General features: G+C 43.2%; 1 protein-coding gene across 1 annotated transcript in view; it reads left to right on the top strand.

Annotated features, from left to right (window-relative positions):
• The window catches only part of LOC117347416 (protein HEG-like), a 72,957-nt gene extending 46,432 nt beyond the window's left edge, over positions 1–26,525 (top strand). Inside the window, exons 5-12 of the mRNA XM_033918331.1 lie at positions 1,634–1,692; positions 2,312–2,454; positions 4,872–5,000; positions 12,401–12,443; positions 14,417–14,454; positions 14,727–14,814; positions 19,252–19,429; positions 26,195–26,525. Coding sequence (XP_033774222.1) covers positions 1,634–1,692; positions 2,312–2,454; positions 4,872–5,000; positions 12,401–12,443; positions 14,417–14,454; positions 14,727–14,814; positions 19,252–19,429; positions 26,195–26,326 — 810 coding nt within the window. The 3' untranslated portion in view covers positions 26,327–26,525. The remainder of the gene's footprint in view (positions 1–1,633; positions 1,693–2,311; positions 2,455–4,871; positions 5,001–12,400; positions 12,444–14,416; positions 14,455–14,726; positions 14,815–19,251; positions 19,430–26,194) is intronic.
• The last annotated feature ends 1,157 nt before the right edge of the window (positions 26,526–27,682 follow it).

Genomic DNA, 27,682 nt, shown 5'->3' on the forward strand with positions numbered 1-27,682 from the left:
CAACTTTGAACAGTTTAGTGTTATCTGCAAATTTAATCACTTATTTCTGGGCAAGAATCCAAAGCCCTGCCCGGTACTGTTCTTAGGTTCCAACTACTGAAGACTCCGTCAAAGCTCACTCCAGTCCATCTACACCCTCCCAGCCATTGAAGCCCTCCCCTGCCCAACCTCCACCAAACGGCCATATACAGACACAGACCGTGCAAGTCTGCCCAGTACTGGCCTTAGTTCTTCAATACTTACAATTATTTTCTGATTCTAGATCCTCTGTGTTCATCCCATGCTTTTTTGAACTCCGTCACCATTTTTATCTCCTCCACTTCTTTTGGGAGCACATTCCAGGCATCCACCACCCTCTCCGCAAAGAAGAATTTCCTTACATTGCTCTTCAGTCTTCCATCCCTCAACCTCAAATTATGTCCTCTGGTTTTACCATTTTCCTTTCTCTGGAAAAGATTTTGTTCTTTGTTAATACCAACAAACAAGAGAGTAGAGGGAGAACTCTATTAAATCAATAGGACAGTAACACGTTGAAGGAATTAGAGAAAAGTTTCAAATTTCCAAGGCGTCTTTCAATAGAAAGGGTTTCAGTTTTGGCTTGAAACGATCAAGTAGAGGTTCTTCTCTAATGTAGATTGGGATAGAGTTCCAGAGTGAGGGGGGCAGTTACATTTAAAGAATGCCCTCCTACATGTGGGTATATATTCTGAAAGGAAATGTTCATGGCCCATGAAAATTTGGTGCCCTGCTGCCCCCAATAAGTGTGTATTTGCATCAGATTACGCCATTGGCATTGACGCCTGACCTCTCTGTTAAGGATGTACCTACATAAAGAATACAGCCACAACTTTTATCATAACTGAACAGATAAATAGGATTGCCTTCCCTAGCAGAAGGTTTAAAATCCAATAGGAGGAAATTTTTTTTTCACTCAGAGAATAGTTAAGCTCTGGAACACATTGCCAGAGGTTGTGGTAAAAGCGGATAGCGTAGCTGGTTTTAAGAAAGGCTTGGACAAGATCCTGGAGGAAAAGTCCATAGTCTGTTATTGAGAAAGACATGGGGAAGCCACTGCTTGCCCTGAATCGGTAGCATGGAATTTTGAGTTCAATCATTTTATTGATTTTTTGACAATATAACAGTCATGGACCGATTACAGAATGCATTAAGCATCATCTTTTGCTACTCTTTGGAATTCTGGAATGTTGCTACTCTTTGGGCTTTGGCCAGGTACTAGGGACCTGGATTGGCTACCGTGAGAACGGGCTACTGGGCTTGATGGACCATTGGTCTGACCCAATAAGGCTATTCTTATGTTCAAAAACCATGGAGTACTGAGGGGACATGGCCCAACCCGGGGTCCTGGGTAAAGCAAAAGGGTCCTTCTTACCTGCAGAATTATGGGGCAGGAGAAGAGGGTACCTCAACCATAGGATCCTGAGATATGCAAGTGGAGACTTCCCTTCCACAGAAGGCTGTTGCGGTAGGGAAGGGGCAGGTTGTCACCCTGCAGAAATCCAGGTTAGCTGCCTATGCATCTTCTTGATTTTAACGCGTATGCTACGTGAGAAAGGAAGCTAGATGAGCTGAGCATTTCAAGGTGATTTCTCCTAACACTGTCTTTTTCTTTCAGTTATCTAAAATTCTGAAGAATTACACTGAATATGTTGGATCCATCGTAGAAAAACTGACGTAAGTAAAAATAAGTGTAAGTGTGTGTGTGCGTGCGTGTGCAGTGGAGTAGCTAGGGAAGGAGGCACCCAGCATTGCCACACTGTGCGTCGCCCTGCCCTCTTCCCCACCACATCCCCCCCTCCCTTGCACTTTTTCCCCACTGCATACCTCTTCAACGTTTCACCAGCAGCCAACAGCATTAGAGAATGATGTGGGAAAAAGATTTGTCCCCGTCCCTACGAACTCTGTTCCCAGCATCTATGCAAGCCTCAAACAGGTATGTATAATGGAACAAAAAAGAGGCATTTTAAAATGAAAGAATAAGACTTACGATGTAGTTCCATGCGAAAATGGCTGTTACAGAATACTAGCGAAAGTCCGCAGATTTGGGCGTAACTGCAGGCACAAGCTCTTACAGAGTGTCAAAGGCTGGTGTAAGTGCTCGGCGCATAACTTTTGGCAGTTTGCGCATGCAGCTGACCCTTATTCTGTAAATTGTGCATGCAAATTTGGACACACAAATTAGGGGGGTTGATGTCTTGTCTTTTTCATTTTTCCACCCTGGTACGTTCTGCCACCGATAAGTAGCCTTTCAGTCTGCTCTTTTTCTCTGAAGATGTAACTGTGTCTTTTGCAGGAAAGGCAGCGTCAACGCCACTGTCAGTAACTTTTTCCAGCGGTCATCCTCAGTGACCAGTTACAATGTGACTCAGACTATTGAGAATTTCATTGAAGTATGTCATGATTGTGGACCTCTACAGAAAGGAGATTCTTACCAGGGTAGGAATTACCTTGTATTCCGTTTATACCTGTGGGCCATTGGGCAAGTTAAGGGGGGGGGGGGGTTGCACAAGATTTGTTGATGTTGATGTTCACCATGGATGGGTTGCTGGTTGGCTCCAGGTTTTCAGCACAGGTTAATCCAGTCCTGGTTTTACTGCACACCATGCATGGACCTATAGGAGGTTATTTTCTAAAGGATGTTTTGTGTAGGGTTGCCATATGATTCCATAAAAAGGAAGATGGATTGAGACATCCGGGTTTGACTTTCATTGTTTTTAGTGGAAATAAAACCCAGATGCCTCTATCTGTCCTCATTACTTCTATTGCTTTTGATGGATCTATTGCTTTTGATGGAAGTAAGATCCAGATGTCTCAATCTGTCCGCCTTTTTCTGGAGCCATAAGGTAACCCTAGTTTTGCGTGGACATGCATAAAATTAACTCATGTAAAAGTATGAACGATGCAACTGGGCACGCACTTGTATTCAACTTTACAATAGGTGATGCTGATATTCAGCTGACAGCGATCAGCGTTTTGCTGACCACATGTGGCATTATACCTGGAAATTCAATGCTGGGCCATGTCTTGGCTCGAGCATTGAGTTTCTGGGTATATGGAGTTGGCAAAAACATAGCTGGTTAAGTACATTGTTTGCCATTAACTCTTTGTGAAGAACTGCATAAAAATAGGACTGTATCGTATGTGGTTCTATTTATGTGATTATCTTAACTGGTTAAGTGCTGAATTTCGGCACTCAACCGGCCAAGTGCCATCACTATACCCGGAATGCTTCCAAAATAGCTGAATTGGGTGCTAACTGGGCATTGATAATCTAAAGGTGGCCAAACAGGTTGAAAAGTGATAGTGAAAGCTAGAAGGATTCTAGGGTGCATAGGGAGAGGTATGGCCAGTAGGAAAAAGGAGGTATTGATGCCCCTGTATAAGACTCTGGTGAGACCTCATTTAGAATATTGTGTACAATTCTGGCCGCACCTTCAAAAAGATAGAAACCGGATGAGTCATTCCAGAGGAAGGCTATTAAATTGGTCAGTGGTCTTCGTCATAAGGTGAATGGGGACAGACTTAAAGATCTTTATCTCTATATTTTGGAGGAAAGGCGGGAGAGGGGCGATATAATAGAGACGTTTAAATGGCACATGTTGATTCTTCAAGCCAGCAGTTCAGCTGCATATGAAGGTTTTATAGTACTTTCCATGATGAGTAAAAGAGCATTGTGATTTTGTCTATCCTGAAAACCTGATTGGCCTGGGGGTCCTCCAGGACAGGGTTGGGAACCATTGCACTGTATGTTACAAGTGCAATTGTTGGATATGTATAAGGGGGGGGGTGATATATATATTTGTCATAAATATTATTTGATAGAATTTAAGGGCTCCTTTTACAAAGATGCGCTAGGGCCTTAACGCGCGCAATAGCAAGCGTTAAATTCCCGAGCACGCTATAGCTCATGGTAATTTTGTGTGTGCGCTAAAAACCCTTCGGAAAAGGAGCCCTAAATGATGTTAAAGTGTAAAATGTCTGTAGAAATATATATATATATTTACCCCTACTCCTGAGCAGTCATCAGTGTTTATGGCTTCAGTTTAGGCACAGTTTCTACCCATTTAGCTATAGGGACCGATGTTCAGCCGGCGGCGATGAACTTGGAAATTCAATGCCATATGCGGCAATTGGCACTGAATTTCCAGTTTCGCTTTTGGCCGCCAGAACTTAGGGCTCCTTTTATCAAGCTGCGCTAAAGGTTTTTAGCTGAGCCGGCATGGTACTCCGACGCTTATAGAATTCCTGTGAGCGACGGAGCATTTAGCGCCCCGGGCTGCGGTTAGAAACCTCTACTGCGGCTTAGTAAAAGAGGGCCATAATGAGGCTCACTTTCAAAGCACTTAGACACACAAAGTACCATAGATTAGAACCCTATAGTACTTTGTGTGTCTAAGTGCTTTGAAAATGAGCCCCATAAGTCACCTCTATGCCTTTGTAAAATAAGTATCTGCTATACAAGGTATTTTTCCTTTGTGTAGGGGTATTTTGGGGATTAATGGGTCTTATATCTTTCAGGAAGGGGAATTGTTTGAGGGTAGAATCACTTTGTCGTGATGCAATTAATCATGTTTAGTTTCTGTTAACATAATGTTCAGATGTGTGTGTGGGGTATTTTTTTTTTCTTTGTTTCTTGATGACTTAATAAAGATATTTGACAAATAAAATAGGCCATCCCACATAGGTAACCTGTTCTAAAATTACCCTGACAGTCCTGCCTGTCGTAGGGTGGATGAGAGAAGTTTGAGAGGGGGGGGGGCAGGGAACAAGAATATAAAGATGGGCTTTTATGTATCAGTACTAGATGCACGTGGTCTATCTGTCTGACTTTTGTGGCTCTTTCTTCTCTACAGAGATGAGCCTCTGTGGCCCAGACAGCTGTGACGGCACAACCACCACCTGTGTGTCTAGTATTGGAGAATTTTCTTGCTTGTGTAAAGATGGTTACTTCAAACACTTCCCATCGGATAGAAGCTGCATGGGTAGGTAATGTGGAGTATACATATCTCACCACAACTCCCTTATAGGTCATGGTGAGCCCCCCAAATCCTACTAGACCCACCTGTCTTCAACCCCAATAGTCCATGACTACGTAAGCCACCTCTGTGTAGGAGGTATCTGGCAGTCCTATCAGGAACTTCTGGCATGCGTAGGTACTAATGGAATGGGAAAGAACTGCCTGGCCCCAATACCCTGCCAAAGAGAAAGTTAATCAAAATGGAGCTGAAAGATGGTTGGATGGGTCGATATTCTTCTGGCAGCAAATTAGTGCTTTGTTTGGGGGGAAGGAGGTTGTCACCGGCAGTATGCCCGGATATTCAGTGTCCGGGCACTGACACTGAATATCCAATTGTATGCAGCCAGTTAAGACTTAATGTGGTTGTAACTCTTCTCACCTCGGGTTCTGCATCCCCAACTCTATATGTCATGTCTGTCTGTCTAGTTAGATTGTAAGCTCTTCTGAGCAGGGACCATCTATTAAATGTCAAAATGTACAGCGCTGTGTATGCCTTTCAGCGCTATATAATTAACAAACAGTAGTAGTGGTAGTGGTTAAGCTCTAAATATTGGCACTTAACCACCCCAACTACCAACACAATACCTGGTTTCGTCTTAGGTGCTAACTGTCAATATTCAACGGCCCTATCTGGGTCAGGGTCATTGAATATGCCTGGTTAGCGTTGGACGTGCGATTTAAACAGGCAGTTGGTTGTTGCTTCTGGACATTTAAATCACTGTGAATATCGACCCCAGTTCTATTAACATTGGTAATTACCATCCCACCCCCTGAAACTCTGTTCTCTTCTCAAGAGCTATGTCAAGCTTCCTTGAAAAACCAACGACCCAATTTTCAGCTGGCGGCAGTGTGGGATTTGAACCCTCAACTTCAGGGTACTGAGACTGTAACCACTGCGCCACACAATTCCCACTGCCTAAAGCATTACAAAAAGAAGAATCTTTGAAACATTTCAAAAGGCAGCATACGTCATAATATTTTGGGTTGTCTTTTCTTTGAGATACTTGCGATGGATTTTATAGTTTTGTGTGATTATATGTGACCTCTCCTATCTTAATGGAATTCTTTTCCATTTCATTTTATTATTTATGGATTATTTTGAAAAACACTTTGATCTGGTATTTTAGCTACGCAGTTAAAAGTATTTTAATAAGCACATTCACATGGGTAAGTGCACAAAAATGACTCTTACACTTAGGCACTAAGGGCCTGATTCTCTATAGGTTGACAATCTTGGTGGACACCTAAGAGGCGTCCGCCGATCGTGTGTCAATCATGCATCGCTGTCCTAAAGAGAATTGGGTCTACATCGCTGAACAGACTCCTTAAATGTAGGCCCACATTTTGCAGGTTTATATGTAAGACGCCTTGTCTCGTGCCTACAGAGAGGCGTAAGGATGCTTAAGCATGCCCAAGGCCACTTCTGGGCGAAAACACACCCACACCCTGCCTTGGGCATGCTTAAGCATCCTTACGCATTTCTGTAGATGTGCTACAGATGCCTACAATGTAGGTGTCCGTCCTCACTCAGTTTTTTCTAAAAACGTGCGTCCAGATTGGCTGCCAAATGGCGGTAGGATGCCCACCACAGTCTGCACGTTTTGAGAATCAGGCATCGCTAGGTGACCTAATCACAGATGCCTAGCTACGGTTTTTTGAAATTGGTGTGGTAATTGATCACGCCATTAGAAAACCAATTAATAATTAGTTAATTAGGGTTGCGCGTGGAATGCCCCATTGCGCCTATTGATGCATAAGTCGAGGCGTGTTCCGGTGCCTAACGATACCTACCTAACCCCCCCCCCCCCTTTTATCAAGCTGTGCTAGAAGATTTTAGCGCAGGCCAGCGAGGTAAATGCTCAGACACTCATAGGAATTCAATGAGTGTTGGAGCATTTACCTCACTGGCCCGCGCTAAAAACCTCTAGTGCAGCTTGATAAAAAAGGCTGTAAAATACTTGAGTACCTGAATGTAAATCGCTTAAGGGCAAATTCTATAAGAAGCGCCGAAAAGTTAAACGCCTAATTAAGCACCGTTCAGCGCGATTCAAGTAAAATTCGGTGCTGTTTAGTGAATCGCACTGAGTGGCACCTATTTGGTCACCTACTTTGAAGGCGCCCAATAAATAGGCCGGCTCTAGGCACAACTAAAAGTTAGGCGCCCGTGCGAGCGCTTAAGCACGCTTAAGAGCAGCGATTCTGTAAGAAGGCGCCTAACACGTAGCCACGCCCACGCCTAACATGCATAGCGCCTATTTTTTGGAAGGCCGCCTAAATTTTTAAAGGCGCCGTCTTACAGAATCGCACTTTCTTGATAGGTGCCTATGTTTCAATCATTGCTGATTAAAAAGCTTAATTGAGCTTCTTCTTCAATTTAGATAGGCGCCTACCTAGTTGGGGCGCCTCCGAAATAGGTGCCTAACTTTAGGTACTGGTTACAGAATTTGGACCTTAGGCTATAAGTGGTGTATAAATGCTAAAATAAATAAAATATAGACATGGTTAGGGGCAGACATGGTTGACTTAGGAAAATCCTGGCCTAATATACTGGCACCTATTTCCCTGTGCACCTAGGTGCTGCTATGTACGATTCTATAAGCGGTGCCTAGTAGTTGACTGACAATTGTATTGACTGGCATCTGCAAGTTAGATGCCGTTAGACACCGTTTATAGAATCAGGCTCTTTGGTTAAAGAGGTAGGTGTATATGATGATGAATCTTTTCATTCATTAACAGTGCTGCCATATTTTGTTCCAGCTGAAGTCTCTTTATCTGGTACTTAGAAAGTCCATACAGAATTACAGTAGTCTAATCTAGATGTTACAAAGCTATGCAATAGCACAGCTTCATCTTTTAGGTGTATCAAACATCTAAGCCATTTTACTAAATGCAAACTAGCAAGTCCAGGCCAAATTACAGATGAGATTTGTTCATCAAATTCTGTTATCTATCAATACTCCAAAATTTCGAACTGCCATCTTTTCTGTCAATGGTAGGCACTAAGGTTAGAGAAACGGCTTCATGCAGAATAAACAAGCATGTTCTCAAACGTTCTCTTCGAAATCATTTTTAAAGGGAGCTTAATATATGATGAGTGCATATGTTCTAGTTTCCCCCACAGACACACTCTTGCCTTTTGATGTTTGGTATGATAGAAATTCAAATGGGAGTCCCAACCCCGACCTCAACATTGCCGTGCCACCTCCCACCAGATTTGATCAGTGAATTTACTTGAGAATCCCGCTAGAAAACTGCGTAAATACCTCATCTCCTACTGCGGGGCTGCAGTCTTGTGATAACAGCCGGGTGATTTTGCTGCTGTTATTATGAAATTTCAGCTAGCTGCAGGAGAAGAGATGCTGAAACAGTTTTCCAGCTGCTGAGACAGGATTTAAGGGTCTAGGACAATTCAACAAAGCAAATTCCGTGTGGCCATTCCTTCATGGTCCTCTCATTGTGGCTGGTTTGTTTGGCCAGTTCACTGTGGCGAAGTGGGTGTCAGATATTGGGGCAATTTTACCAATGTTTAGTGCGGGCTAGTGGACATTTTCAAAGATGCACATCCTGTTTTATATATATTGCCACAAGGTACGTAGTGTGCACTAATGTCCTTTAGCGTTCGCTAAGCTTTAGTAAAGGGCCCCTTAGTGTTGGCTTTGTTAAGTTAAAAAATGACAGATTCTCTCTCTATTTGGATACCTGGAGGTGTTTCCCAGGTCTCTCTATGAAATAAGGACCTTGGTACCTGGTAGGGAAAAAGGATGGGACTTGATATATTGCCTTTCTGTGGTTAAAATCAAAGGGGCTAAACAGACACTTATTTTGTACCTGGGGCACTGGAGGGTTAAGTTTCCAAGGTGCTGGTTCCAAGGGATTAGTGGAACAAAGACAAGAGACCAGTGTTGGCGCTTTGGATTTTATTAGATGAATGACTTGGCACATAGATCGGTATCTGGGTAGAGCAGAGAGGGAAAAGACAGCCTCTTTGCATTCTCGTCTCCTTTGCTAGCACAGAAGCACCTGTTTGATTTATCGGCATTTGCAAAGGAATGATGTTTGTTGTCTGCAGTCTTGCCTTTTTGAGGTCCCTCGTTTTATTTGATAGATGGAGCTCTTTTGTACTCACAGAACAGGGGTGTGCTTGAAAGGAAATTCGTCGTTTGCATACCGGCATCCCGAGGGTATGCCAGGGGTTTTGTTTTCATGATTGTGCAACACTTTTCTGAGAAACATGGCTCAAGTCCTGGGCCTAGATGTGCCAGCAGCCTTTCCATCTCCTCTTAAATGTCTCCTGGTGGTGTTCTGTATTATTTGTAATCAGCATAGTTCTTTCAATGTGATTCCTTTGTACATTGAGTTGCAGTAGTCTAGTTTTGATATAACCGGTGAATGGATAAGAACATTCAAAAAAGATGTATCAAGTAATGAGGCAAGTGAGCTGATCATGCGTAATCTATGGAAGCAACTTCTAACTACTGAACTAATTTGATCATAGTTCAGTTTATGGTCCGATAAGACCCCCATTACTTTGATTTTAGAGCTTCTTGTAGTGTAACATTATTGATACTAATCGATGAGTTTAACTTGAGTCCAGGGGAAAATCATAACTTTTGTTTTGGTGATGTTCGGTGCTAATTTATTATCGTTTAGCCAGTTTGAAATTATGGATAGTTTTCTATTGATAGTTGATAGATCTTCTAATGAGTGGGAATCTAATGAGTATAAAAGTTGTAGGTTATCCGCGTAAGCAAATGCCTTGAAACCTATCGATTGACTGAGTGTCAATAAATGGGCCATAAAGATGTTGAAAAGTAAGGGGGTTAGTATTGAGCCCCAAGGGACACCATAGTTTGTTGCAATGGATTTAGGCACTAAGAAAGCACCTATTGAAGCCAGTTCTATGAAAAATAGTAAAGCACCTACTTTTCCTTATGAAATAGAACTGTAAACCAGGGGTGCAGCCACAGGGTGGACTTGCGGGGACCATCCATTTCTCCCTTGCAAAAGTTTTACCTTTGCTGGTGGGGTATGCCCAATCCTCACCAACTGAATGGCTCCGTAGCCCAAACCTCCACCAGTGTGGGGAAGTCAGTGGTGTGCTTTCCGGCTGCTGATGTTGGCACTCTGCACATGCTAGATGTGTGCAAATCGAGCATGCAGGAGGTGTACCGAAGCACGCCGCCAACTTCCTTACACCGGTGGAAGTTCAGGCTGCAGAGCACTTTGGCTTGCAAGGCTTGGGCATCTCTGCCAACTAGTCAAAGTTCTGTAGTTGGCGAGGGGGGGGGACAAGCCCAAAGTGGGGGAGACCAGGACCCCAAAGCACCCCCCAACGTGGCTATGCCACTGCTGTAAATTACCTTATAGATCAGTGGTCTCAAACTTGCAGCCCAGGGGCCACATGTGGCCCGCAGGTACTATTTTGCGGCCCGTGGTCTATACTAGTGCTGTTTGTACTAGTGCTGCCCGCTCTTTGCAGCGTCCTCCAGCTTCTCCCAGGCCTCCCGCTCTAACCTTCAGATAATTACTGCAGCCTGCAGAGAGGATTGCCAGTGCTGTAGTGATCCTTGCAGGCTGCCGTCGTCCTCAGCAGCACGTTCCCTCTGCTGTGATCCTGCCCTTGATGTCAAAGGAGAGGCAGGACCACGGCAGAGGGAACATGCTACTGAGACCGATGGCAGCCTGCAAGGAATGCACCAGCACCAGCAATCTTTGCAGGCTGCGGTAATTAGTTGAAACTAAGACCGGGAGGCCACGGGGAAGCTGGAGGACGCTGCAAAAAAAAAAGGGGGGGGGGGAAACATGCAGACCTTCGGGGGCATGGGGGTTAAGATTTATAAACTATAAAGAGTTTTACCTCATGCAAAATTGTCATTTCTTTAACAAGACATTAACTACTTTTTCTGCAGTCTTCCAAGTACCTACAAATCCAAAATGTGGCCCTGCAAAGTGTTTGAGGTTGAGATCACTGTTATAGATGCTTTTAACCAGCCATAGAACTGTTATAACTGAACACACCCAGATTGGAGAAGTGCAAGCATATATTATTTATTTAATGAAAACTTTTTTATATCATTTACATCAATTAAAACATACTGTCCATAAGATAAACCCTATCATAAAATCTACATAATTCAACAATTTCTTCTCTTCAAGTGTCAACTAGTAAATCACAAGAGTACAATAGCAAACATGGTAAAAAACAGATTCTTTTTTCAAAAGACAACTAAGAAATCACAAAACTTTTCAACTGCTGCTTAAACTGAAACCTGTTTACACATCGTCGCAATCGGCCCACCAAGGCATTCCACATTTTGACACCAGCGATACAGAAAGTCATTGCTCTAGTTTCTGCGTAATTTACCCGCACTATGGAATTAATAGCTTTTGATTTTTAGATTATAAAGATCTATTAGCAGTGGCATGGTAAGGGGGGGCTGGCATCCCTCCTGCTCTCCGCCCCCCCTTTCCACTCCTCCCTCTGCTTTCAATGGAAGTAAAACGCGGATGACTCAATCCACCCTCCTTTTTCTGGAGCCAAATGGTAACCCTGCCTTTGGGCCTCATATTATGACCTTTTCTTCCAGAATGTTCTCTGTTCTTGTGTATTATTTATACCTTCTAAGGTGTTTGAATGTCTCTGTGTTAAGCTTCCTCTCTTTTCTCTTCCCTAGGTTATGTATGTTTAGATCCATAACCATAAGGCCGAGGGCTAACCTTAGGCAGCGGAATGCTGCTTTATTTGCGGGAGCCCAGGAACTCCACCCTAGCGCATGACCTCTCAGCAGCTCCTGAGTCCCTCACCCCACTCCTCCTAGTGTTTTAGCTTTAAATCTTTGGGTAGCTGCCATGGAGCGTCCATCAGCAGGCCTGCCCCAGAAGTAGAGTGAAGGTTCCGGGTCAGGCCTGCTGTTTGACGCTGCACGGCGGCTGCACAGTAGCTGCCCGAAGATTTAAAACATAACACTGGGAGAAGGGTGGGCGGGAGGGTAACATCAGCAACCCAAAATTTGGGGGGGAGGATTATCATATTTTCCATTTGGAAAATCTGGACCCCCCCTAGACCCGCCCAGTTCCAACCATCCCCGCCCCATCATGCTCCAGTCGCGTCCCCAATCCTGCCCTAGCTCCATCCCTCACTGCTCGCCCTCCTGCCTGACAGTGATTTGATAGAAGCTTTTCAAAACCCAGACAAAGTGGTAACCCTAACCTGTTGTCTCCCCCATTCCAGTGCCTAAGGAGCTAACCCTGTATCCTTCCATGGAGTCTGAGCTGCTGCATGCCACTGGTAGAAGGGAGGCAAGAAGATAAATCCCTTTGTTGCCCTGAGTGACTTCTAAATTTTCTTTTCTTTTTTTTTCCTAGCATGCTCCAGTGGATACATCCTGCAGGACAAGAAGTGTGTGGCGTACGTGAGTTTTTGTAACCATTAGACCAGAGAATTCTCAAATTTTTCTTATACTCTGTTAATTTTTTTACAGCATTTAACCGCACAATCCAGAAGTACTTGGTGGTGTGCGAGTAACATACAAAACCAGATGCGACATTACAGGATTTACACGCCACTTACAGGAAAACGGCTTCCAATGAAAACATATATAATCAAAAGCAGCAACAAACCTACCCTCACCTTCTTAATATCAAAGGCAGATTCCACTGTACATAACTCCACACTACCCACCCTATTCCATTCATACACATGGGAAAGCATGCAAAAGCAAAGGAGTATTTAATACTTTCGTAAATTGCTGCAGAGATGTACTGAAACTTATATACCCTGACAGGCTATTCCATAAACCTGGACCAGCAGTTGAAAAAGCACAAGATGCTGTCTTTCGGGCCCTCCTTTAAAATCCCTGGTGGTCTAAGGTTCACAGGGCAGGAGTGATGCCTCCTCACTCCTACCCATTGTGGCTCCAATATCAAAATTGCTGCCATAGTGGCAAAGCTAGGCCCTCTATAACACCATTTCCCTCAAGGTGGTAGGGGACCAGAGGGGTGGGTGGGTGTTAGACGAACCCCCTTCAGAGCTCAAGGAAATAAATTCTGCAAAAAGCAAACACATTTCAGAACTATATAGAAAACCTGTCACAGTAATAGAAATTGAAATGCGAGATAGCAGAGAGACATATTTTCCAAAGCTATAAATAACATAAGAAAAATCGCAAAGGTAAAATTCTATCCAAAATCTTCAAAAATCTTTTTGCTGGGATCTGCCACCGCATGATAATGAGCACAAATATAATCATTTTTGTAAAATGTTTTTGGGGGATTTTGGATAGAATTTTACATTGGAGGTTTTTCTTATATTATTTATGGTATTACTTTTCCTCCTTTTGCTTACTATTTTTTCCCCCTTTGTCAGCATGCATAGCATTTCCCACAGCTGACATACTACAATTAATAAATTCAGAAACAAAAAATATTTTTCTACCCTTGTTATCTCAGCATCCCTTATGTCCCAGTGTCTCCTGCTTTTCTCTATTTTTTTTCTAAACTCTTTCCAGGGTCTCTGTCCTTTTGACATCTCTTCTTTCTCTATATCCATTATCCTTCTTTCCTCTGCATCCCTATCTATCTTATCCATTGTTTTCTCTGTGTCCTTATCCTCCTCCCATATTCAGTATCTCTTATCCGTGTCCCTATCTTCGTCTATCCAGCATCCCCTTTGGTGTTGCTATCCATCCTCTTATATCCAGTAGTACCCTTCTGTGTCGCTGTCTCTATGCTCCCTCCATGCCCATCATCTCTTCTTTGTCTCTTCATCCCTACCCATGTCCACTTTTCTCTCTTCCCTTCCTCCTGTAACTCCCACCCTTGAACTCCCACCTCCATGGTCCAGCATCTCTTCTTTCAGCAACACTCCTTCCTTTGCCCATGGTCTCTTTCTCTCTCTTTTGACCAGGGGTCTGTATGTATGTCTTTTTCTGTCTCCCACTTCCCTCTCATTACTCTAGGGTGTCTCTCATACTCCCCCTTTTTTGCTCTCTCTTCCCAGCTCTCCCCCCCCCCAACGAGCATCTTCCCCCTCTCCTTTGGTTTAGGTCTCTCTCTTTTTCTCTCTCTTCCCTCTGCTTCTCCCATCTCTCCAGCTCCCCTCTCCCTCAATCTATACCTAGATCAGCATCTCTCTAGCTCTCCCCTCCCTCTCCCCCTCCCCCCTGCGCCTGTATCCAGCATCTCTCCAGTTCCTTACCTGCCCGCTGGGCCTCCTAACACTGCAGATAATCACAACAGAAACAGCACTGTAAGCTGCCTTTCTCTGGCATTATATACAAAACGCGCAGAGCAATTTCTGAAATGTCACAGTATAATAGTGGACTTGAAAAGGCTTGATTGTCATTTTCTGCCATGCCTGATGAAATTAATTGTTTGTTTCAGATGTCCATTTGGATACGGAGGCTTTAATTGCACTGATTGTAAGTAACCTGTCTTCATTTGGGTCTTTTGATATCATATTATTGGTGCCATCAGAAAAGCCTGACTTTGGTGTGCATCTGGTTCATACGAGATCACACGTGTTGTACACTTGCCTTTTTTATTTTGGAGGGAGCAGAGATTCTTGGCTGTGCTCTTCACACAGCCTGGATCCCCGAGTCATTGTCATCCCACAAGAGCACAGCTCACGTGGCTTTTACAATATTTCATGTCACTCTGTCTTTCTGGCGTCATCTTTTCTCCTTTTCCCTAGCGTCTCTCCTGGCTCTTGTGGTCGTGTCCTGTGTCCTGGGGTCGCTGCTGCTGATTGTCTTGCTTGCATTCTTCATCACATGCTGTCGGTGAGTATTGAAGGCCGGTTCTCTGCATGCAACGCAGCTCAGTGCTCGCTGTGGAGAGTTTGCAGGGAAAGGCTGCTTGGGTCTCTTAGCACAATTCACAGTGGGGGGTAAGGAGGAGTGCCCTAGTGGTTAGAGCAGCTGAGGTTGTGAGTTTTATTCCCACTGCAGCTCCTTGTGACCCTGGGCAAGTCACTTAACACTTCATTGACCCAGGTACAAAATATGTAAGCTCTATTGATTACAAGTCCTATCCTTTTTCCCTTTGGTAAAGGCTTTTGTGTGTGTGTGTGTATAGACAAGTATTTGGGTATAAAATGCCACTTATAAAGTGACTCCCAAAGTAAAGGTACATAGTATTGTTTTATATTATTTATATTCCAACTTTCACAAGTTAAAGTTATATCACAACATAAAAATAAAACTTGTAAAAAAAAGAGGTGAATATTCAGCTGGTGGTGATCAGCATTTTGTTGACCGTGGTAGGCCTTAAACTCAGATAGTCAATGCCAGGCCATGTCTTAACTTCAGTGCTGAATTTTCTGGGTTTCTGGAGCCGGCTAACAAAGAGCCTGTTAAGTGCAATATTGATCACTTAACCAGCTGTGATTACCACAGAAAAAAAGGACTGACTTTTAGACGATCCTATTTATATGGTTAACCTGGCCGGTTAACTGCTAAATATTGGCACTTAACCGGCTAAGTGCTGATTCTGTCCCCGGAACACCCCCAAAATGGCTGGTTTTGACTTTGTGCTAACTGGTTATTTTCAGCAGCACTAACCAGTTAAGTCTGGCTGAAAATGAGCATATAGCCCTGCGCAAGCAGATAAAGACCCGAGTGGTCCACCCAGTCTGCTCAACCATAAATTGACTTAGTTTAAATGGTCCTTTTTCTTAGAAATTTCTGGGCCAGAAACCCAGAGCCCCGCCCGGTAGTGTACTTAGGTTCCATCTACTGGAGTCTCCATCAAAGCTCACTCCAGCCCATCTTAAACATTCCAGCCATTGAAACCCTCCCCAGCCCATCCTCAACTGAATGTTCATATACAGGACACAGACCTGCCCAGTACTGGTCTTAGTTCCTTCAATATATACCTATTATTTTCTGATTTGAGATCCTCTGTGTTTATCCTACGCTTGTTTGAACTGTGTCACCGTTTTCTTCTCCACCACCTCCCTCAGGAGCACATTCCACGCATCAACCACCCTCTCCGTAAAGAAGACTTTCCTAACATTACTCTTGAATCTACCACCCCTCAACCTCAAATTATACCCTCTGGTTTTATCATTTTCCTTTCTCTGGAATAGATTTTGTTCTACGTTCATACCTTTCAAGTATTTGAACATCTGAATCATATCTCCCCTATCCCTTCTTTCCTCTAGGGTATACATATTCAGGACTTCCAGTCTCTCCTCATACGTTTTCTGGCGCAAACTTACCATTTTCATTGCCTTCCTCTGGACCACTTCAAGTCTTTTTATGTCCTTCGCCAGATATGATCTCCAAAATTGAATACAATAATCCCAAGTGGGGTCTCACCATCGACCTGTACAGGGGCACTAACACATTCTTTCTTCTTCTGGTCATGTCTCTCTCTATACAGCCTAGCAACCTTCTGGCAACAGCCACCGCCTTGTCACACTGTTTCTTCACCTTTAGATCTTCAGACACTATCACCCCAAGGTCCCTCTCCCCATCCGTGCATATCATATTTATTTTACTTATTCAATTTTCTATACCGTTCTGAGCTCAGAATGGTTTTACATGAATTTATTCAGGTACTCAAGCATGTTTCCCTGTCTGTCCTGGTGGGCTCACAATCTATCTAATGTATCTGGGGCAATGGGGAGATTAAGTGACTTGCCCAGGGTCACGAAGGGTGTTGAGGCTGTAGCTTTAACCACTGCGCCACACTCTCCCCTATCCCCTATATCAGCCTCTCACCTCCCAGCACATATGGCTTCTTCCGATTTCTTATCGCACTTCTTTGCATTGAATTTTAGTTGCCAGAAATTAGACCATTCCTCTAACTTTTGCAGATCCTTTTCCATGTTTTCCACTCCCTCCTCTGTGTCTACTCTGTTACAAATCTTGGTATCATCTGCAAAAAGGCAAACTTTTCCTTCTAACCCTTTGGCAATATCGCTCACAAACATATTGAACAGGATCGGCCCCGGCACCGATCCCTGAGGGACTCCACTACTCACCTTTCCCTCCTCTGAGCGAATTCCATTAACCACCACCCTCTGGTGTCTGTCCATCAACCAGTTTCTAATCCAGCTCACCACTTTGGGTCCTAACTTAAGCCCATCAAGTCTGTTCAAGAGCCTCCTATGAGGAACCATGTCAAAGGCTTTGCTGAAATCTAAGTATATTACATCTAGCATATGCCCTTGATCCAATTCTCTGGTTACCCAATCAAAAAATTCAATCAGGTTCGTCTGGCACAATTTACTTTTAGTAAAATTTTGCCTCGGATCCTGTAACCCATTAGATTCTAGGAAGTTCACTATCCTTTCTTTCAGCAATACTTCCATTATTTTTCCAATAACCAAAGTTAGGCTTACCGGCTTGTAGTTTCCCGCTTCATATCTGCGACCACTTTTGTGAATAGGGACCACATCAGCTCTTCTCCAATCCCCAGGAACCACTCCTGTCTCCAAAGATTTGTTGAACGAATCTTTAATAGGACCCGCCAGAACTTCTCTGAGCTCCCTCAGTGTCCTGGGATGGATCCCATCCAGTCCCATCGCTTTGTCCACCTTCAATTTTTTAAGTTGTTCATTCTTGTGCGTAACTTTTCCAGACAATTTCGGTCCTTCTCCAGGATCTTCCATGAACACAGAACAGAAGTATTTGTTTAACATGTTTGCTTTTTCCTCATCACTCTCCACTTACCGATACATATCTTTTAGTCTAGCAAGTCCTTTTTTCTTCTTCTTCCTTTCATTAATATATGTGAAAAAAATTTTGTCTCCCTTTTTTACATTCCTAGCCATTTGCTCTTCCGTGTTCACCAGTCGTATCTCTCTCTTGGCTTCTTTCAGTTTCACCTGGTAGTCCTTTCTGTACTCCTCTTCTTGGGTACTTTTATATTTCATGAATGCCAGCTCTTTTACCTTTATTTTCTCCGCAACAAGTTCAGAGAACCATTTCAGTTTCCTTTTTCTCTTGTTTTTATTTATTTTCCTCACATAAAGGTCAGTAGCCATTTTTATTGCTCCTTTCAGCTTAGACCACTGTTTTTCCACTTCCCTTATGTCGCCCCATCCTAACAGCTCTTTCTTCAGGTATGCTCCCAATTTACTAAAGTCCATATGTTTGAAATCTAGGATTTTGAGTTTTTTGTGGCCTCCCTCCACCTTAGCTGTTATATCCAAGCAAACTGTTTGATGATCGCTATTTCCTAGGTGGTCACCCACTTGAACTTTCCCATTTGTGAGGACCAGATCTAGTATCGCTTTTTCCCTCGTGGGTTCCGTCACCATTTGTCTGAACAGAGCCTCTTGAAAGGCATCCACAATCACAAAAATAAAGTCAGGGCTGATGCAAATGCATTAAGAACTTTAGGCAAACCTCCAGCCTTATAATAATAATAATAATAACTTTATTCTTCTATACCGCCACAATCTTGCGACTTCTAGGCGGTTTACAATCAAGAGTGCTGGACATTCAGTGAAATACAATAAGTAGATATTCAGAGGAAATACAGAGATCAGAGACCTCAGGAGGCATTAGTATAGAAATACAATTTGCTGAGCGAAAATGTAATATGTACATTTTAGTAGGTAATGTCCGACAGGACCTGTTGGGGATAAATAGCAACATAAAGTTACGATAAGATGAAGATAACAGATTATATTTATAACAGTGCTGTAAGTTCAGGTGGAATAGGGAGGGGGGAGGGAGAGGGAGAGCGGGTCAATTGTTTAGGTATTTCTGGAACAGGTATGTTTTTAGGCGTTTCCTAAAATCCCCGTATGTAGTGGGCTTATGCACTGCCAACCCCTCAATGTACTGGCATAATGCAAACTTTCACCGTCTGAATCCCACAAACGAGATGGTTTAGATAGGCTGGAGTGAACGTCAATGGCACCTCCAGTAGTTGGAACCTAAGGACAGTACTAGGTGGACTTCAAAGATTTATGGTCCAGAAAACCACAAAGAAAAAAGGCAATTTAATCATGAAATTGGAATGGATGTAATTATAGGGCAGGCTGGATGGACCGTTCAGGTCTTTATCTGCTGTCATTTACTATATTATGTTACTAGGTTCTTACTTGCATCTGCTCCAATACTGCTCTCTTCCCTAACGCTCTACCCTACGTTCCTCTCCATTATTGGGCAAATAGAGTTGTAGCTCTGTGCAGAATTATTTTAACTTGGTTGATTCTTCTTGAGATGGGATGAAACTGATTGAAAAGTTGTTTATTTAAGGTCGAATGCATCACCTAAAGCACCATCTAACGAACAGGAGCCCTACATGCAGTGGCCAAAGCAAGACGCACTGAAGATTCCCCGTGTGACCATGACCTGGGACAGCAGCCACATTGAGATGCAAGAAAATGGAAGCCGGAACAACCTGGTGGAGAGCCCAGTGGGCAACGGGAATCTGGTGAGTGGTAGACTCGGAGCATTGTGGGATCTGTGAAGGGGATCTGAGGCCCACAAACACATTGCACCTCTTTCTTAGTGATAGCATCAGCAGTTATAGAAAATCCAGGTCTTAACACAAGGGAGTGGAGGAGTGGCCTAGTGGTTAATGCTGCCGCCACTCCTTATGACCCTGGGAAAGTCACTTAACCCCCCATTACCCCAGGTACCATAGTTACATTGTGAGTCCACAAGGACAGAAAGGGAAACTACTTAGAGCAGGGGTGTCAAAGTCCCTCCTCGAGGGCCGCCATCCAGTCGGGTTTTCAGGATTTCCCCAATGAATATGCATGCGATCTATTAGCATACAATGAAAGCAGTGCATGCAAATAGATCGCATGCATATTCATTGGGGAAATCCTGAAAACTCGATTGGATTGCGGCCCTCGAGGAGGGACTTTGACACCCCTGACTTAGAGTATCTGACTACTAGTCAATGTAAGCCACCTCGGGTGAATATCTTCATAAAAGGCAGTTAATAAATAAAGGGAGAGCAGTAATTCTATATCAGGAGATGCCGACTTTCCTTTAAAGAATTCTTACACCAGCTACAGAGCTGGAGAAAAATGTATAACTTACAGTAACTCTGGTTTTTTTGGAAGCAGAGTGGGGGGGGGGGGGTATTTTTTTTCTACATGTAGGTTTTTGCTGTGCTGCTTCTTTTTTCTAGAGTTACAGGCCAATGATAAGATTCTGTGCTCCAGAATAGCATACTTTTCTACGGCCTGTGTGGCTGTTTACGCTTGTTGAGACTTTGAGGCTTATGTTTTGCAACCATATGTGGGTCTTCCGACTTAGGTAAGATAAGATATTAACACACTTTTTCTTTGTGTATAGTAATTGATGGTGTGTTCCCTTTTTGAGTTTTTTCATAACTTACAGTATTCTACATGTGTAGGTGTGAATCCTGCCTGGACTCCGTCCAATCTCTTAATATTGCAATTCATTCTCTCATCATATCTAAACTCGACTACTGCAATTCATTATACAAAGGCTTATTCCAAAAAGACATCCGACGTCTTTAACTTATTCAAAACACGGCTTTTAAAATGATCACAAACATGAAGAAATTTGACCATGTTATTCCCCTGCTCAAGAATGCTCATTGGCTACCGATTCTGCACAGAATTACTTATAAAATTGCCATTTTTTACTTCAAAGCCCAAAATACCAAAGAACCTGCTTTCATCCACAAACTCCTTATCCCACATGACCCACCTAGAACACTTAAGATCCACTACCCAGTATCTTCTTCATGTACCTCTTTAAAGATGATCAGTATTCGCCGGGATACCTCATTTGCCATTACCACTCCTTCAATCTGGAACTCTCTACCTACTCATATAAGGGCAGAAACCAATCTAGATAAATTCAAGGGAAGTTTAAAATGCTTCCTTTTCAAAGACGCCTATGAAAGCTGACCCAGTACTCTGAATAACGAAAGCTGTTTTTGTTCTCTGATTATTCTTTTCTATTCAGATCTCTCTCCTTTCCCCTTCCCCTTTTCGTTTTTACCTTCTTTGTTTACTTTTCTTTAAATATTGTAGTTCTCCCTTTTTTCCTTCTTGTTTTTACCGTACGTTATGTCTGTACGTATTGTTTTTATTGTAAGTTATGTCTGTTTTGTTTTTAATTAGACACTTACTCGATTGTTTCCCTCATTACTTTTTATTGTACAACGCTTAGAATTCATGATTGGCATTTTATCAAAATTTTAATAAACTTGGAAACTTGTATATGTCTATCCATAAAATATACATTATGTAAAACAGTATACAGGGTTACCAGATATCTGGATTTCCCCGGACATGTCTTCCTTTTGAGGATATGTCTGGGGGTCCGGATGGCTTTTCAAAACCCGGCACTTTATCCGGGTTTTGAAAAGCTTCCAACATCGGGACGGCATCTGCGAAAGCGTGGATGCAACGCAGTGATGTCACACGCACACGTGCAACATCATCACATCACATGTGCGGATGCTGTCCTGATGCACGAACAGGTTAAGGGGGTGGGGCTGGGGGCGGGGCTAGGACAGGATGTGGGCGGGTCTGGGGAGCGTGGTCATGGATCCAGATTTTCCTTTTGGAAAAATCTGGTAACCCTAAGTACATATGTATATTTTACACATAGGAATACACATAGGTGGAGTCTTTGCAGAGCCTAGGTGGGTTACATGACCAGTTCTGTTAGTGAAGTAGGGTGGATAGTAGAGTGCCCCAGGGAACCTGTACCAGGACCCATAATTTGTAACATATTTATAAATGATCTAGAAAGGGGGATGAGGAATGAGGTCATCAGATTTGCAGATGACTTGAAAGTATTCAAAGTTGTGAAATTACTTGAGAATCTTGGGAAACTGGAAGACTGGGCAACTGAATGGCAACTGAAATTTAATGTGCATAAGTGCATTGGGAAAAAGAACTCAAAATGTACCTATATGATGCTAGATTTCATATTAGGAGTCACCACCAAGGAAAAGGATTTAGGTGTCATCCTGGAAGATACATTCCAGTGCAATAGGTGAGACATTCTAGACAAATGGGTAGTGTCCCCATGGCCACGTGCCATCTGCTGTGCCATTCATGACAGCTTTTCGAAACCTGGCCCTTTGTCCATGTTTTGAAAAGCTTCCAGCTCAAGACCGCGTCAGGAGGGCATCTGCACATGCACAGATGCAACACGGTGATGACAGGTGCAAGCAAGTTGACGTCAATGCGTCACACCTGCGCAGATGCCCTCCCGACGTGGCTCCGAGCACGAGAACAGGTTGAGTTGGGCGGGGCTGGTGGACGAGGCTTAGACGGAATGGGGCGTGTCTTGGGTGGAATGGGGTGGGGTGAGTAGAACTGGGAAGGCCTGGAAGTGGGGGCCATAGTAAAATCCAGTAACCCTATTTAAGCTGAAAATATATTATAACATTGATGGCAGCAGAAAGCTGCCTTGTTACTAAATTGTCTTTGTCCGTTGAATTCTGCTTTCCGAAGCTTTTTTGTTATATCCACTTTTAGCAGAGCGGCTCACAATAAAACACTCGCAATAGTTAAAGACATCAACATACATTATACAAAACTACATCAGCAATTCAGCGACCAGCGCTAACATCATCACTCTAAAACTCAGTGCCCATATTTCATCTCTTCAGCAATTTCTTGAAATAGCGCAAATTTCCCTGCTGTCGTATATACAATGGTATTCCATTCCACTCCTGAGGACCTAAGCAAGAGACCATGCTTGTTCTAGAGCTCACCAACCTCAGGCATTTAACCGGAGGAATATACAGCTCCGCATGATTAGCAGAACGTAATTTTGGTAATGGGACATAAAGCAGAATAGAACTCATCAAACTTTCCGGGGCCATTCCATGCACACACAAATAGACTATCATTAACAATCTATAGCGTTTGCGATCTTCCAGTTTTAACCAGTATAACTTGACGTAAAAGTCAGTTACGTGATCAACTTTCTCAATGATGAAGCTGTTTGGGCTGGGCTTTGCTTCTTTTGCTGTCAGCAAGGAATAGCCATACTTGGCCTCCAATATTTAATTTGTTTCCTAGACCTAAGCTAAATACCACAGTGCCCTCCAGTGGGCAGGTAGCAGAATGCAGCTGGATCTAGAGCTGCTTCAGCTCAGTTCTATTACAAATTGGTAGTTGGGAGTGCAACGGGCAGTTCTTGCAGAGCAAGGGAAAGCCTAGATGTGAAGCCCTTATTTCCTTTGTGGTGGCATGTAAATTTAACACTTTCACTAATTGTCTAACCTGGAGACTTCTAGTGTAGGAGTTACAGCTACAGAACATTAGGTATTGTTTAGGGTTGCCAAATGGCTCCATAAAAAAGGGGACGAAAAGAGATATCCAGGTTTTACTTCTATTGAAACAACAGAGGTAAAACCAAGATGTTTTAATCTGTTCTCTGTTTATTGGAGCCATAAGGTAACCTCTAGTATTGTTGCCTCACCCCTTCACCCAGTGGTGTACTTGGCTTGGTTGCCACCCAGGGTAGGGTTACCATATGGCTTCTGAAAAAGGAGGACAGATTGAGATTTTACTTCTATTGAAAGCAATAGAAGGAGGGCAGATTGAGACATCTCCGTATTATTTCCACTGAAAGCAATGAAAGTAAAACCCTGATGTCTCAATCCGTTCTCCTTTTTCTGGAGCCATATGGTAACCCTAACCCAGGGCATACCAACCCTCTCCTCCAGAGAGTGTGTGTGGGAGGAGGAAGGGGTTCATGAGCAGTTGCAGGGCTGCAGTCTGCATGTGTGTGGTTGCTGGCTCTGCCAGTCTTTTCTGCCCCTGAACAGAAAGTTGATGTCAGAGGAGGCGGAGGGCCGGCGGAGCCATTAAGCAAGGGTCATCTTTAAGTTTGCTTGCCTTTGCTTCAAAACCATGACAGGTTCATCCCCAACCTATCTGTCTCATCATTTCGAATTCCCAGGCACAACTAATACATGCAGTGCCTACTTGTTCGCTTTTCCAGCCTTAAAGGGCTTTACCCACAAGAGATTCCTTGATAGAACATTATCATTCCAAGCAGGCAAATGGAACAAATGTTTAACCAACTTCATCTCAAACACACTTTCTTATCAAACTTTTAGGAAGTCAATCAAAACTTATCTGTTTGACAAATTTCTCTGACCCCACTTCAACCTTGATGTATTTCCAAAACACTTCCAGATCAATTTGACTAACCTTAACATGCTAATGTAATTTAGAAAGTTTTTCTGTAATTCGCTGTCTGTATATACAGTCTCTTCCTCTGTAAACCGCTTTGAACTGCTTTTGGTATTGCGATATATAAAAATAAAGGTATTATTATTATTAATAACTGAACCATGTAGACTGTGACCCCCCCGTGCCTGCTCTGTTTACCTCTTTACCGCCTACACCCAGCGCAGACTGCACCCACTGCCCCACCTTTGGTATGCCCCAGCCTTCACTCCTACTAAAGGCAACTTGATGCATTTTAGAAAACTGCTTAAAACACATCATTTTCGGTAGCAGTTCCCCTTACATGGAATTCTCTATCTGCTTTTTTAAGGGAGGAAAAAAGTCTCGACAAATTTAAAGGATCTCTTAAATGCTTTCTTTTTAAAGATGCTTTCAAATTCTAACTGGGACATACCTCTGCAATGATAAACACTATTCTGCTCAGTTCACGTTAGGCTTTCTTCCTTCCCCTCTCATTCTGCCCTTATACGTTCCTGTATTATACAAATTGTAGTTCTCCCTTTTCCTTATGTACCAGTCTGTAATTGAAGTCTTTGTTTCTTCTCACGTTTTATAAGATTACTTGTATCCCCCTTATTTTAATCGTAAATTGCTTAGATCAATCAAATTTTAATAAACTTGGAAAACCTCTCTCTTTGCACAGGCGTTTATCAGCTAGATCCAGTCTTTCAGTTCTGATCATATACCCCTCTTTATGTTGAATATAGTAAAGTGTTTGCAACCCTTGCCCCGGCCTGTTGTCTGTTGTATATTTAAACATAAGAACATAAGAAGTGCCATCTCCGGAACAGACCCTAGGTCCATCAAGTCCGGTGATCCGCACACGCGGAGGCCCCACCAGGTGTACCCTGGCATAGTATTAGTCCCCATATTACCCTATTTGGTTTGTTAAAGCTGTGCATGTAAATTATGAGCCGCTTTGGTTTAAAGCGGATAATAAATGCTTTAAATAAATAATAAAAACTTAATTTTGTATACCGCCATCCCCAGGGAGTTCTAGGCGGTTCACATCAATTAATCAGATTTACAAGCAACGAAGTCGTTGAGGTAAGCATGAAGGGAATGTATAAGTCATTGGAGTTAGCAGGTTGGGAGTGAACAATAAGAAGGAGTAAAGGGAGAGTTCAGATCATTGGTGGAAGGGGTGAGAGAAGTGGAAGTTGGGGGATTAGGGATTCTGTCCGTGGAATAAGAGTTTTGAGTAGTTTTCTAAAGTCGAGGTAGGTGGGGGCCTCGAGCACAATTTGGGCTAGCCATGGGTTCTGTTTGGCCGCCTGGAAGGCGAAGGTTTTGTCGAAGAACCTTTTGAGGTGACATAGTTTTAGGGAGGGGAAGGCGAGCAGATGAACTAACACCACGGCGCAAGGGTTTAAACAGATCTCTTTTCTTGAGGTAGCTGAGAAAAAGATCCAATGCTTTTGTTGTTTGAACGTTCTCTTGCACGGCTTTGGAAAGAGATGTCAGTCAAAAAGTGACAGGGAATATAAGAAATACCACACGGTATACCAGTAGGGAATGAAAAATTCAATATATATTGACAAAAAAACATCCCTTGAATGTAATACACACTGCTAGAATAAAGCTTTACATATGGTAGAAGTAGCTCAGAGACACGGAGGGGTTATGACAGGGGATGAATCCCCCAACCATCTTACCACCCAATCATTGCTAATCCTCCACACGTTTTAGCTTTTTTTTTTTTTTTTTTTTATAAATTTTTGATGGTGAAAAAATTGTGAAACTCAAAACCACTTCAATAAATAAACTGTGACTAAATCACTTAGGGCTCCTTTTACAAAGGTGCGCTAGCGTTTTTAACGCACGCACCGGATTAGCGCGCGCTTTAGCGCTGCTAGCCAAAAATCTACCGCCTGTTTAAAAGTTGGCGGTAGCGTCTATCGCGGCTTTGTAAAAGGAGCCCTTAGCTATGTAATGGTTCCTTGGTTTGGAAAGAGATGACCTTAAACTTGGCCCTGTGTTCTCTGGTTTAGGCGGATGCCAACAGACCGGATAGCTTGAGGACATTTACCTGCAAGAACCCAACCCGCTACTCTTACCTGTGCCAGGGGCAGGATAATCCCTACTTCATCAGCGATGACCATTCCCAGGTGAACCTGAAGTGACTCACAGCCATCGAACATCCATCTGCTGAGGACGCTTACCTAATATCCACCATTTGCAAAGCTCCATCACTTCCTGATAAACTTTGATGCAAACACTGGCCACAGGAGCATGCACAAGGAATGTCTCATTACGAAAAAAAAATCTAGGGTACCATGTATCTATTGAACCTCTGGCAAGAAAAGATGATTTTAAATGACAGGATGTATTTTTATATGTCAATTTTTTACATTCTTTATATGAACTATAGGTGATGCGAGTCTGCTAGTGCCTTATTTCCCTGTGCACCTGCATGGATGCCAGTGATGTTTGCTGTTGCCCCACTGGTCCTCTAATACCTGTACTTACCTGTGTTTATGATGTATCTTGAGTTGGAGTAGGGACGAGGAGATCACGATGGTACCCAAAAGGTTATTTCAAAACTCGGTGGGCAGGAACTACATTCAGTCTGTTAAGATTTCGTGTGTTTGACTGTACTTGGTCTCATTGAAACCTTTTATCAAACAGGGTCCTTTCTTGCCAGATAACATTTCATCACTGGAAGAGGTCACAGTGACCAATCGGGGCAGCAGCTTTGGCTTGTCCATTGGGCACATTTCCAATATTCCAGGGGCTGCTGTTAGACCAGTACACTTGGCAGTGGGGGGGGGGGGTTGTGACGTAGAAGGTCACAAACCTAAAACCCTATCAACAAATATTGCGGTGCAGTGTTTTGGAAGCCTGTGCTAGCCAGTCATACCTGTCATGATATTGTGGCTCAGCTTAGGGGCTGATTCTATAAACAGCGCCTAAATTGGCTGGCACCTAGAAGAATGGCACCAGCCACGTGTCAGTCACACTTAAGCGCTGTTTACTGAATCGCGGCCTATGTAAAAATATAGGCGCCTGAAATGTAGGCCAGGGCTTTAAGGCCTACATTTCAAGCACCTAAGTTTTTGGAGAATTGCACTTAGTGGGCCTAAGTCACATTCTGCCCATAGAAAAACACACTTAGGCGTTAGGCACTTATCACATGGCGCTTAGCAGTGCCTATCTTTTGTAGAATTGGATAGGTACCTATTGGCCAAATATTTTTTTAACCAATTATTGAGGCTATTAAGGGTATTTTGCCAATTTAGGCACCCTTTATAGAATCAGCCCCTTAGTGTCTTCAGTCCCAGACTGCAGTCTCCCTACAGAAACTAGGGCTCCTGGGGATCATGACAGAATGTGAAGTAGCACGGAATAACGTGCAACATATTATATATAATTCTCTGTACCCACTGCTCTGCACTGCGTACAGAACAGTCAGAAGCAGAGGATCAGGTTCTGGGTCAGGTGAAAGGTCTCTGATTTAATGTCTCAAATATTCTTCCTCT

The sequence above is a fragment of the Geotrypetes seraphini genome, chromosome 13 (genome assembly GCF_902459505.1).
Source record: "Geotrypetes seraphini chromosome 13, aGeoSer1.1, whole genome shotgun sequence".
NCBI lineage: Eukaryota > Metazoa > Chordata > Amphibia > Gymnophiona > Dermophiidae > Geotrypetes > Geotrypetes seraphini.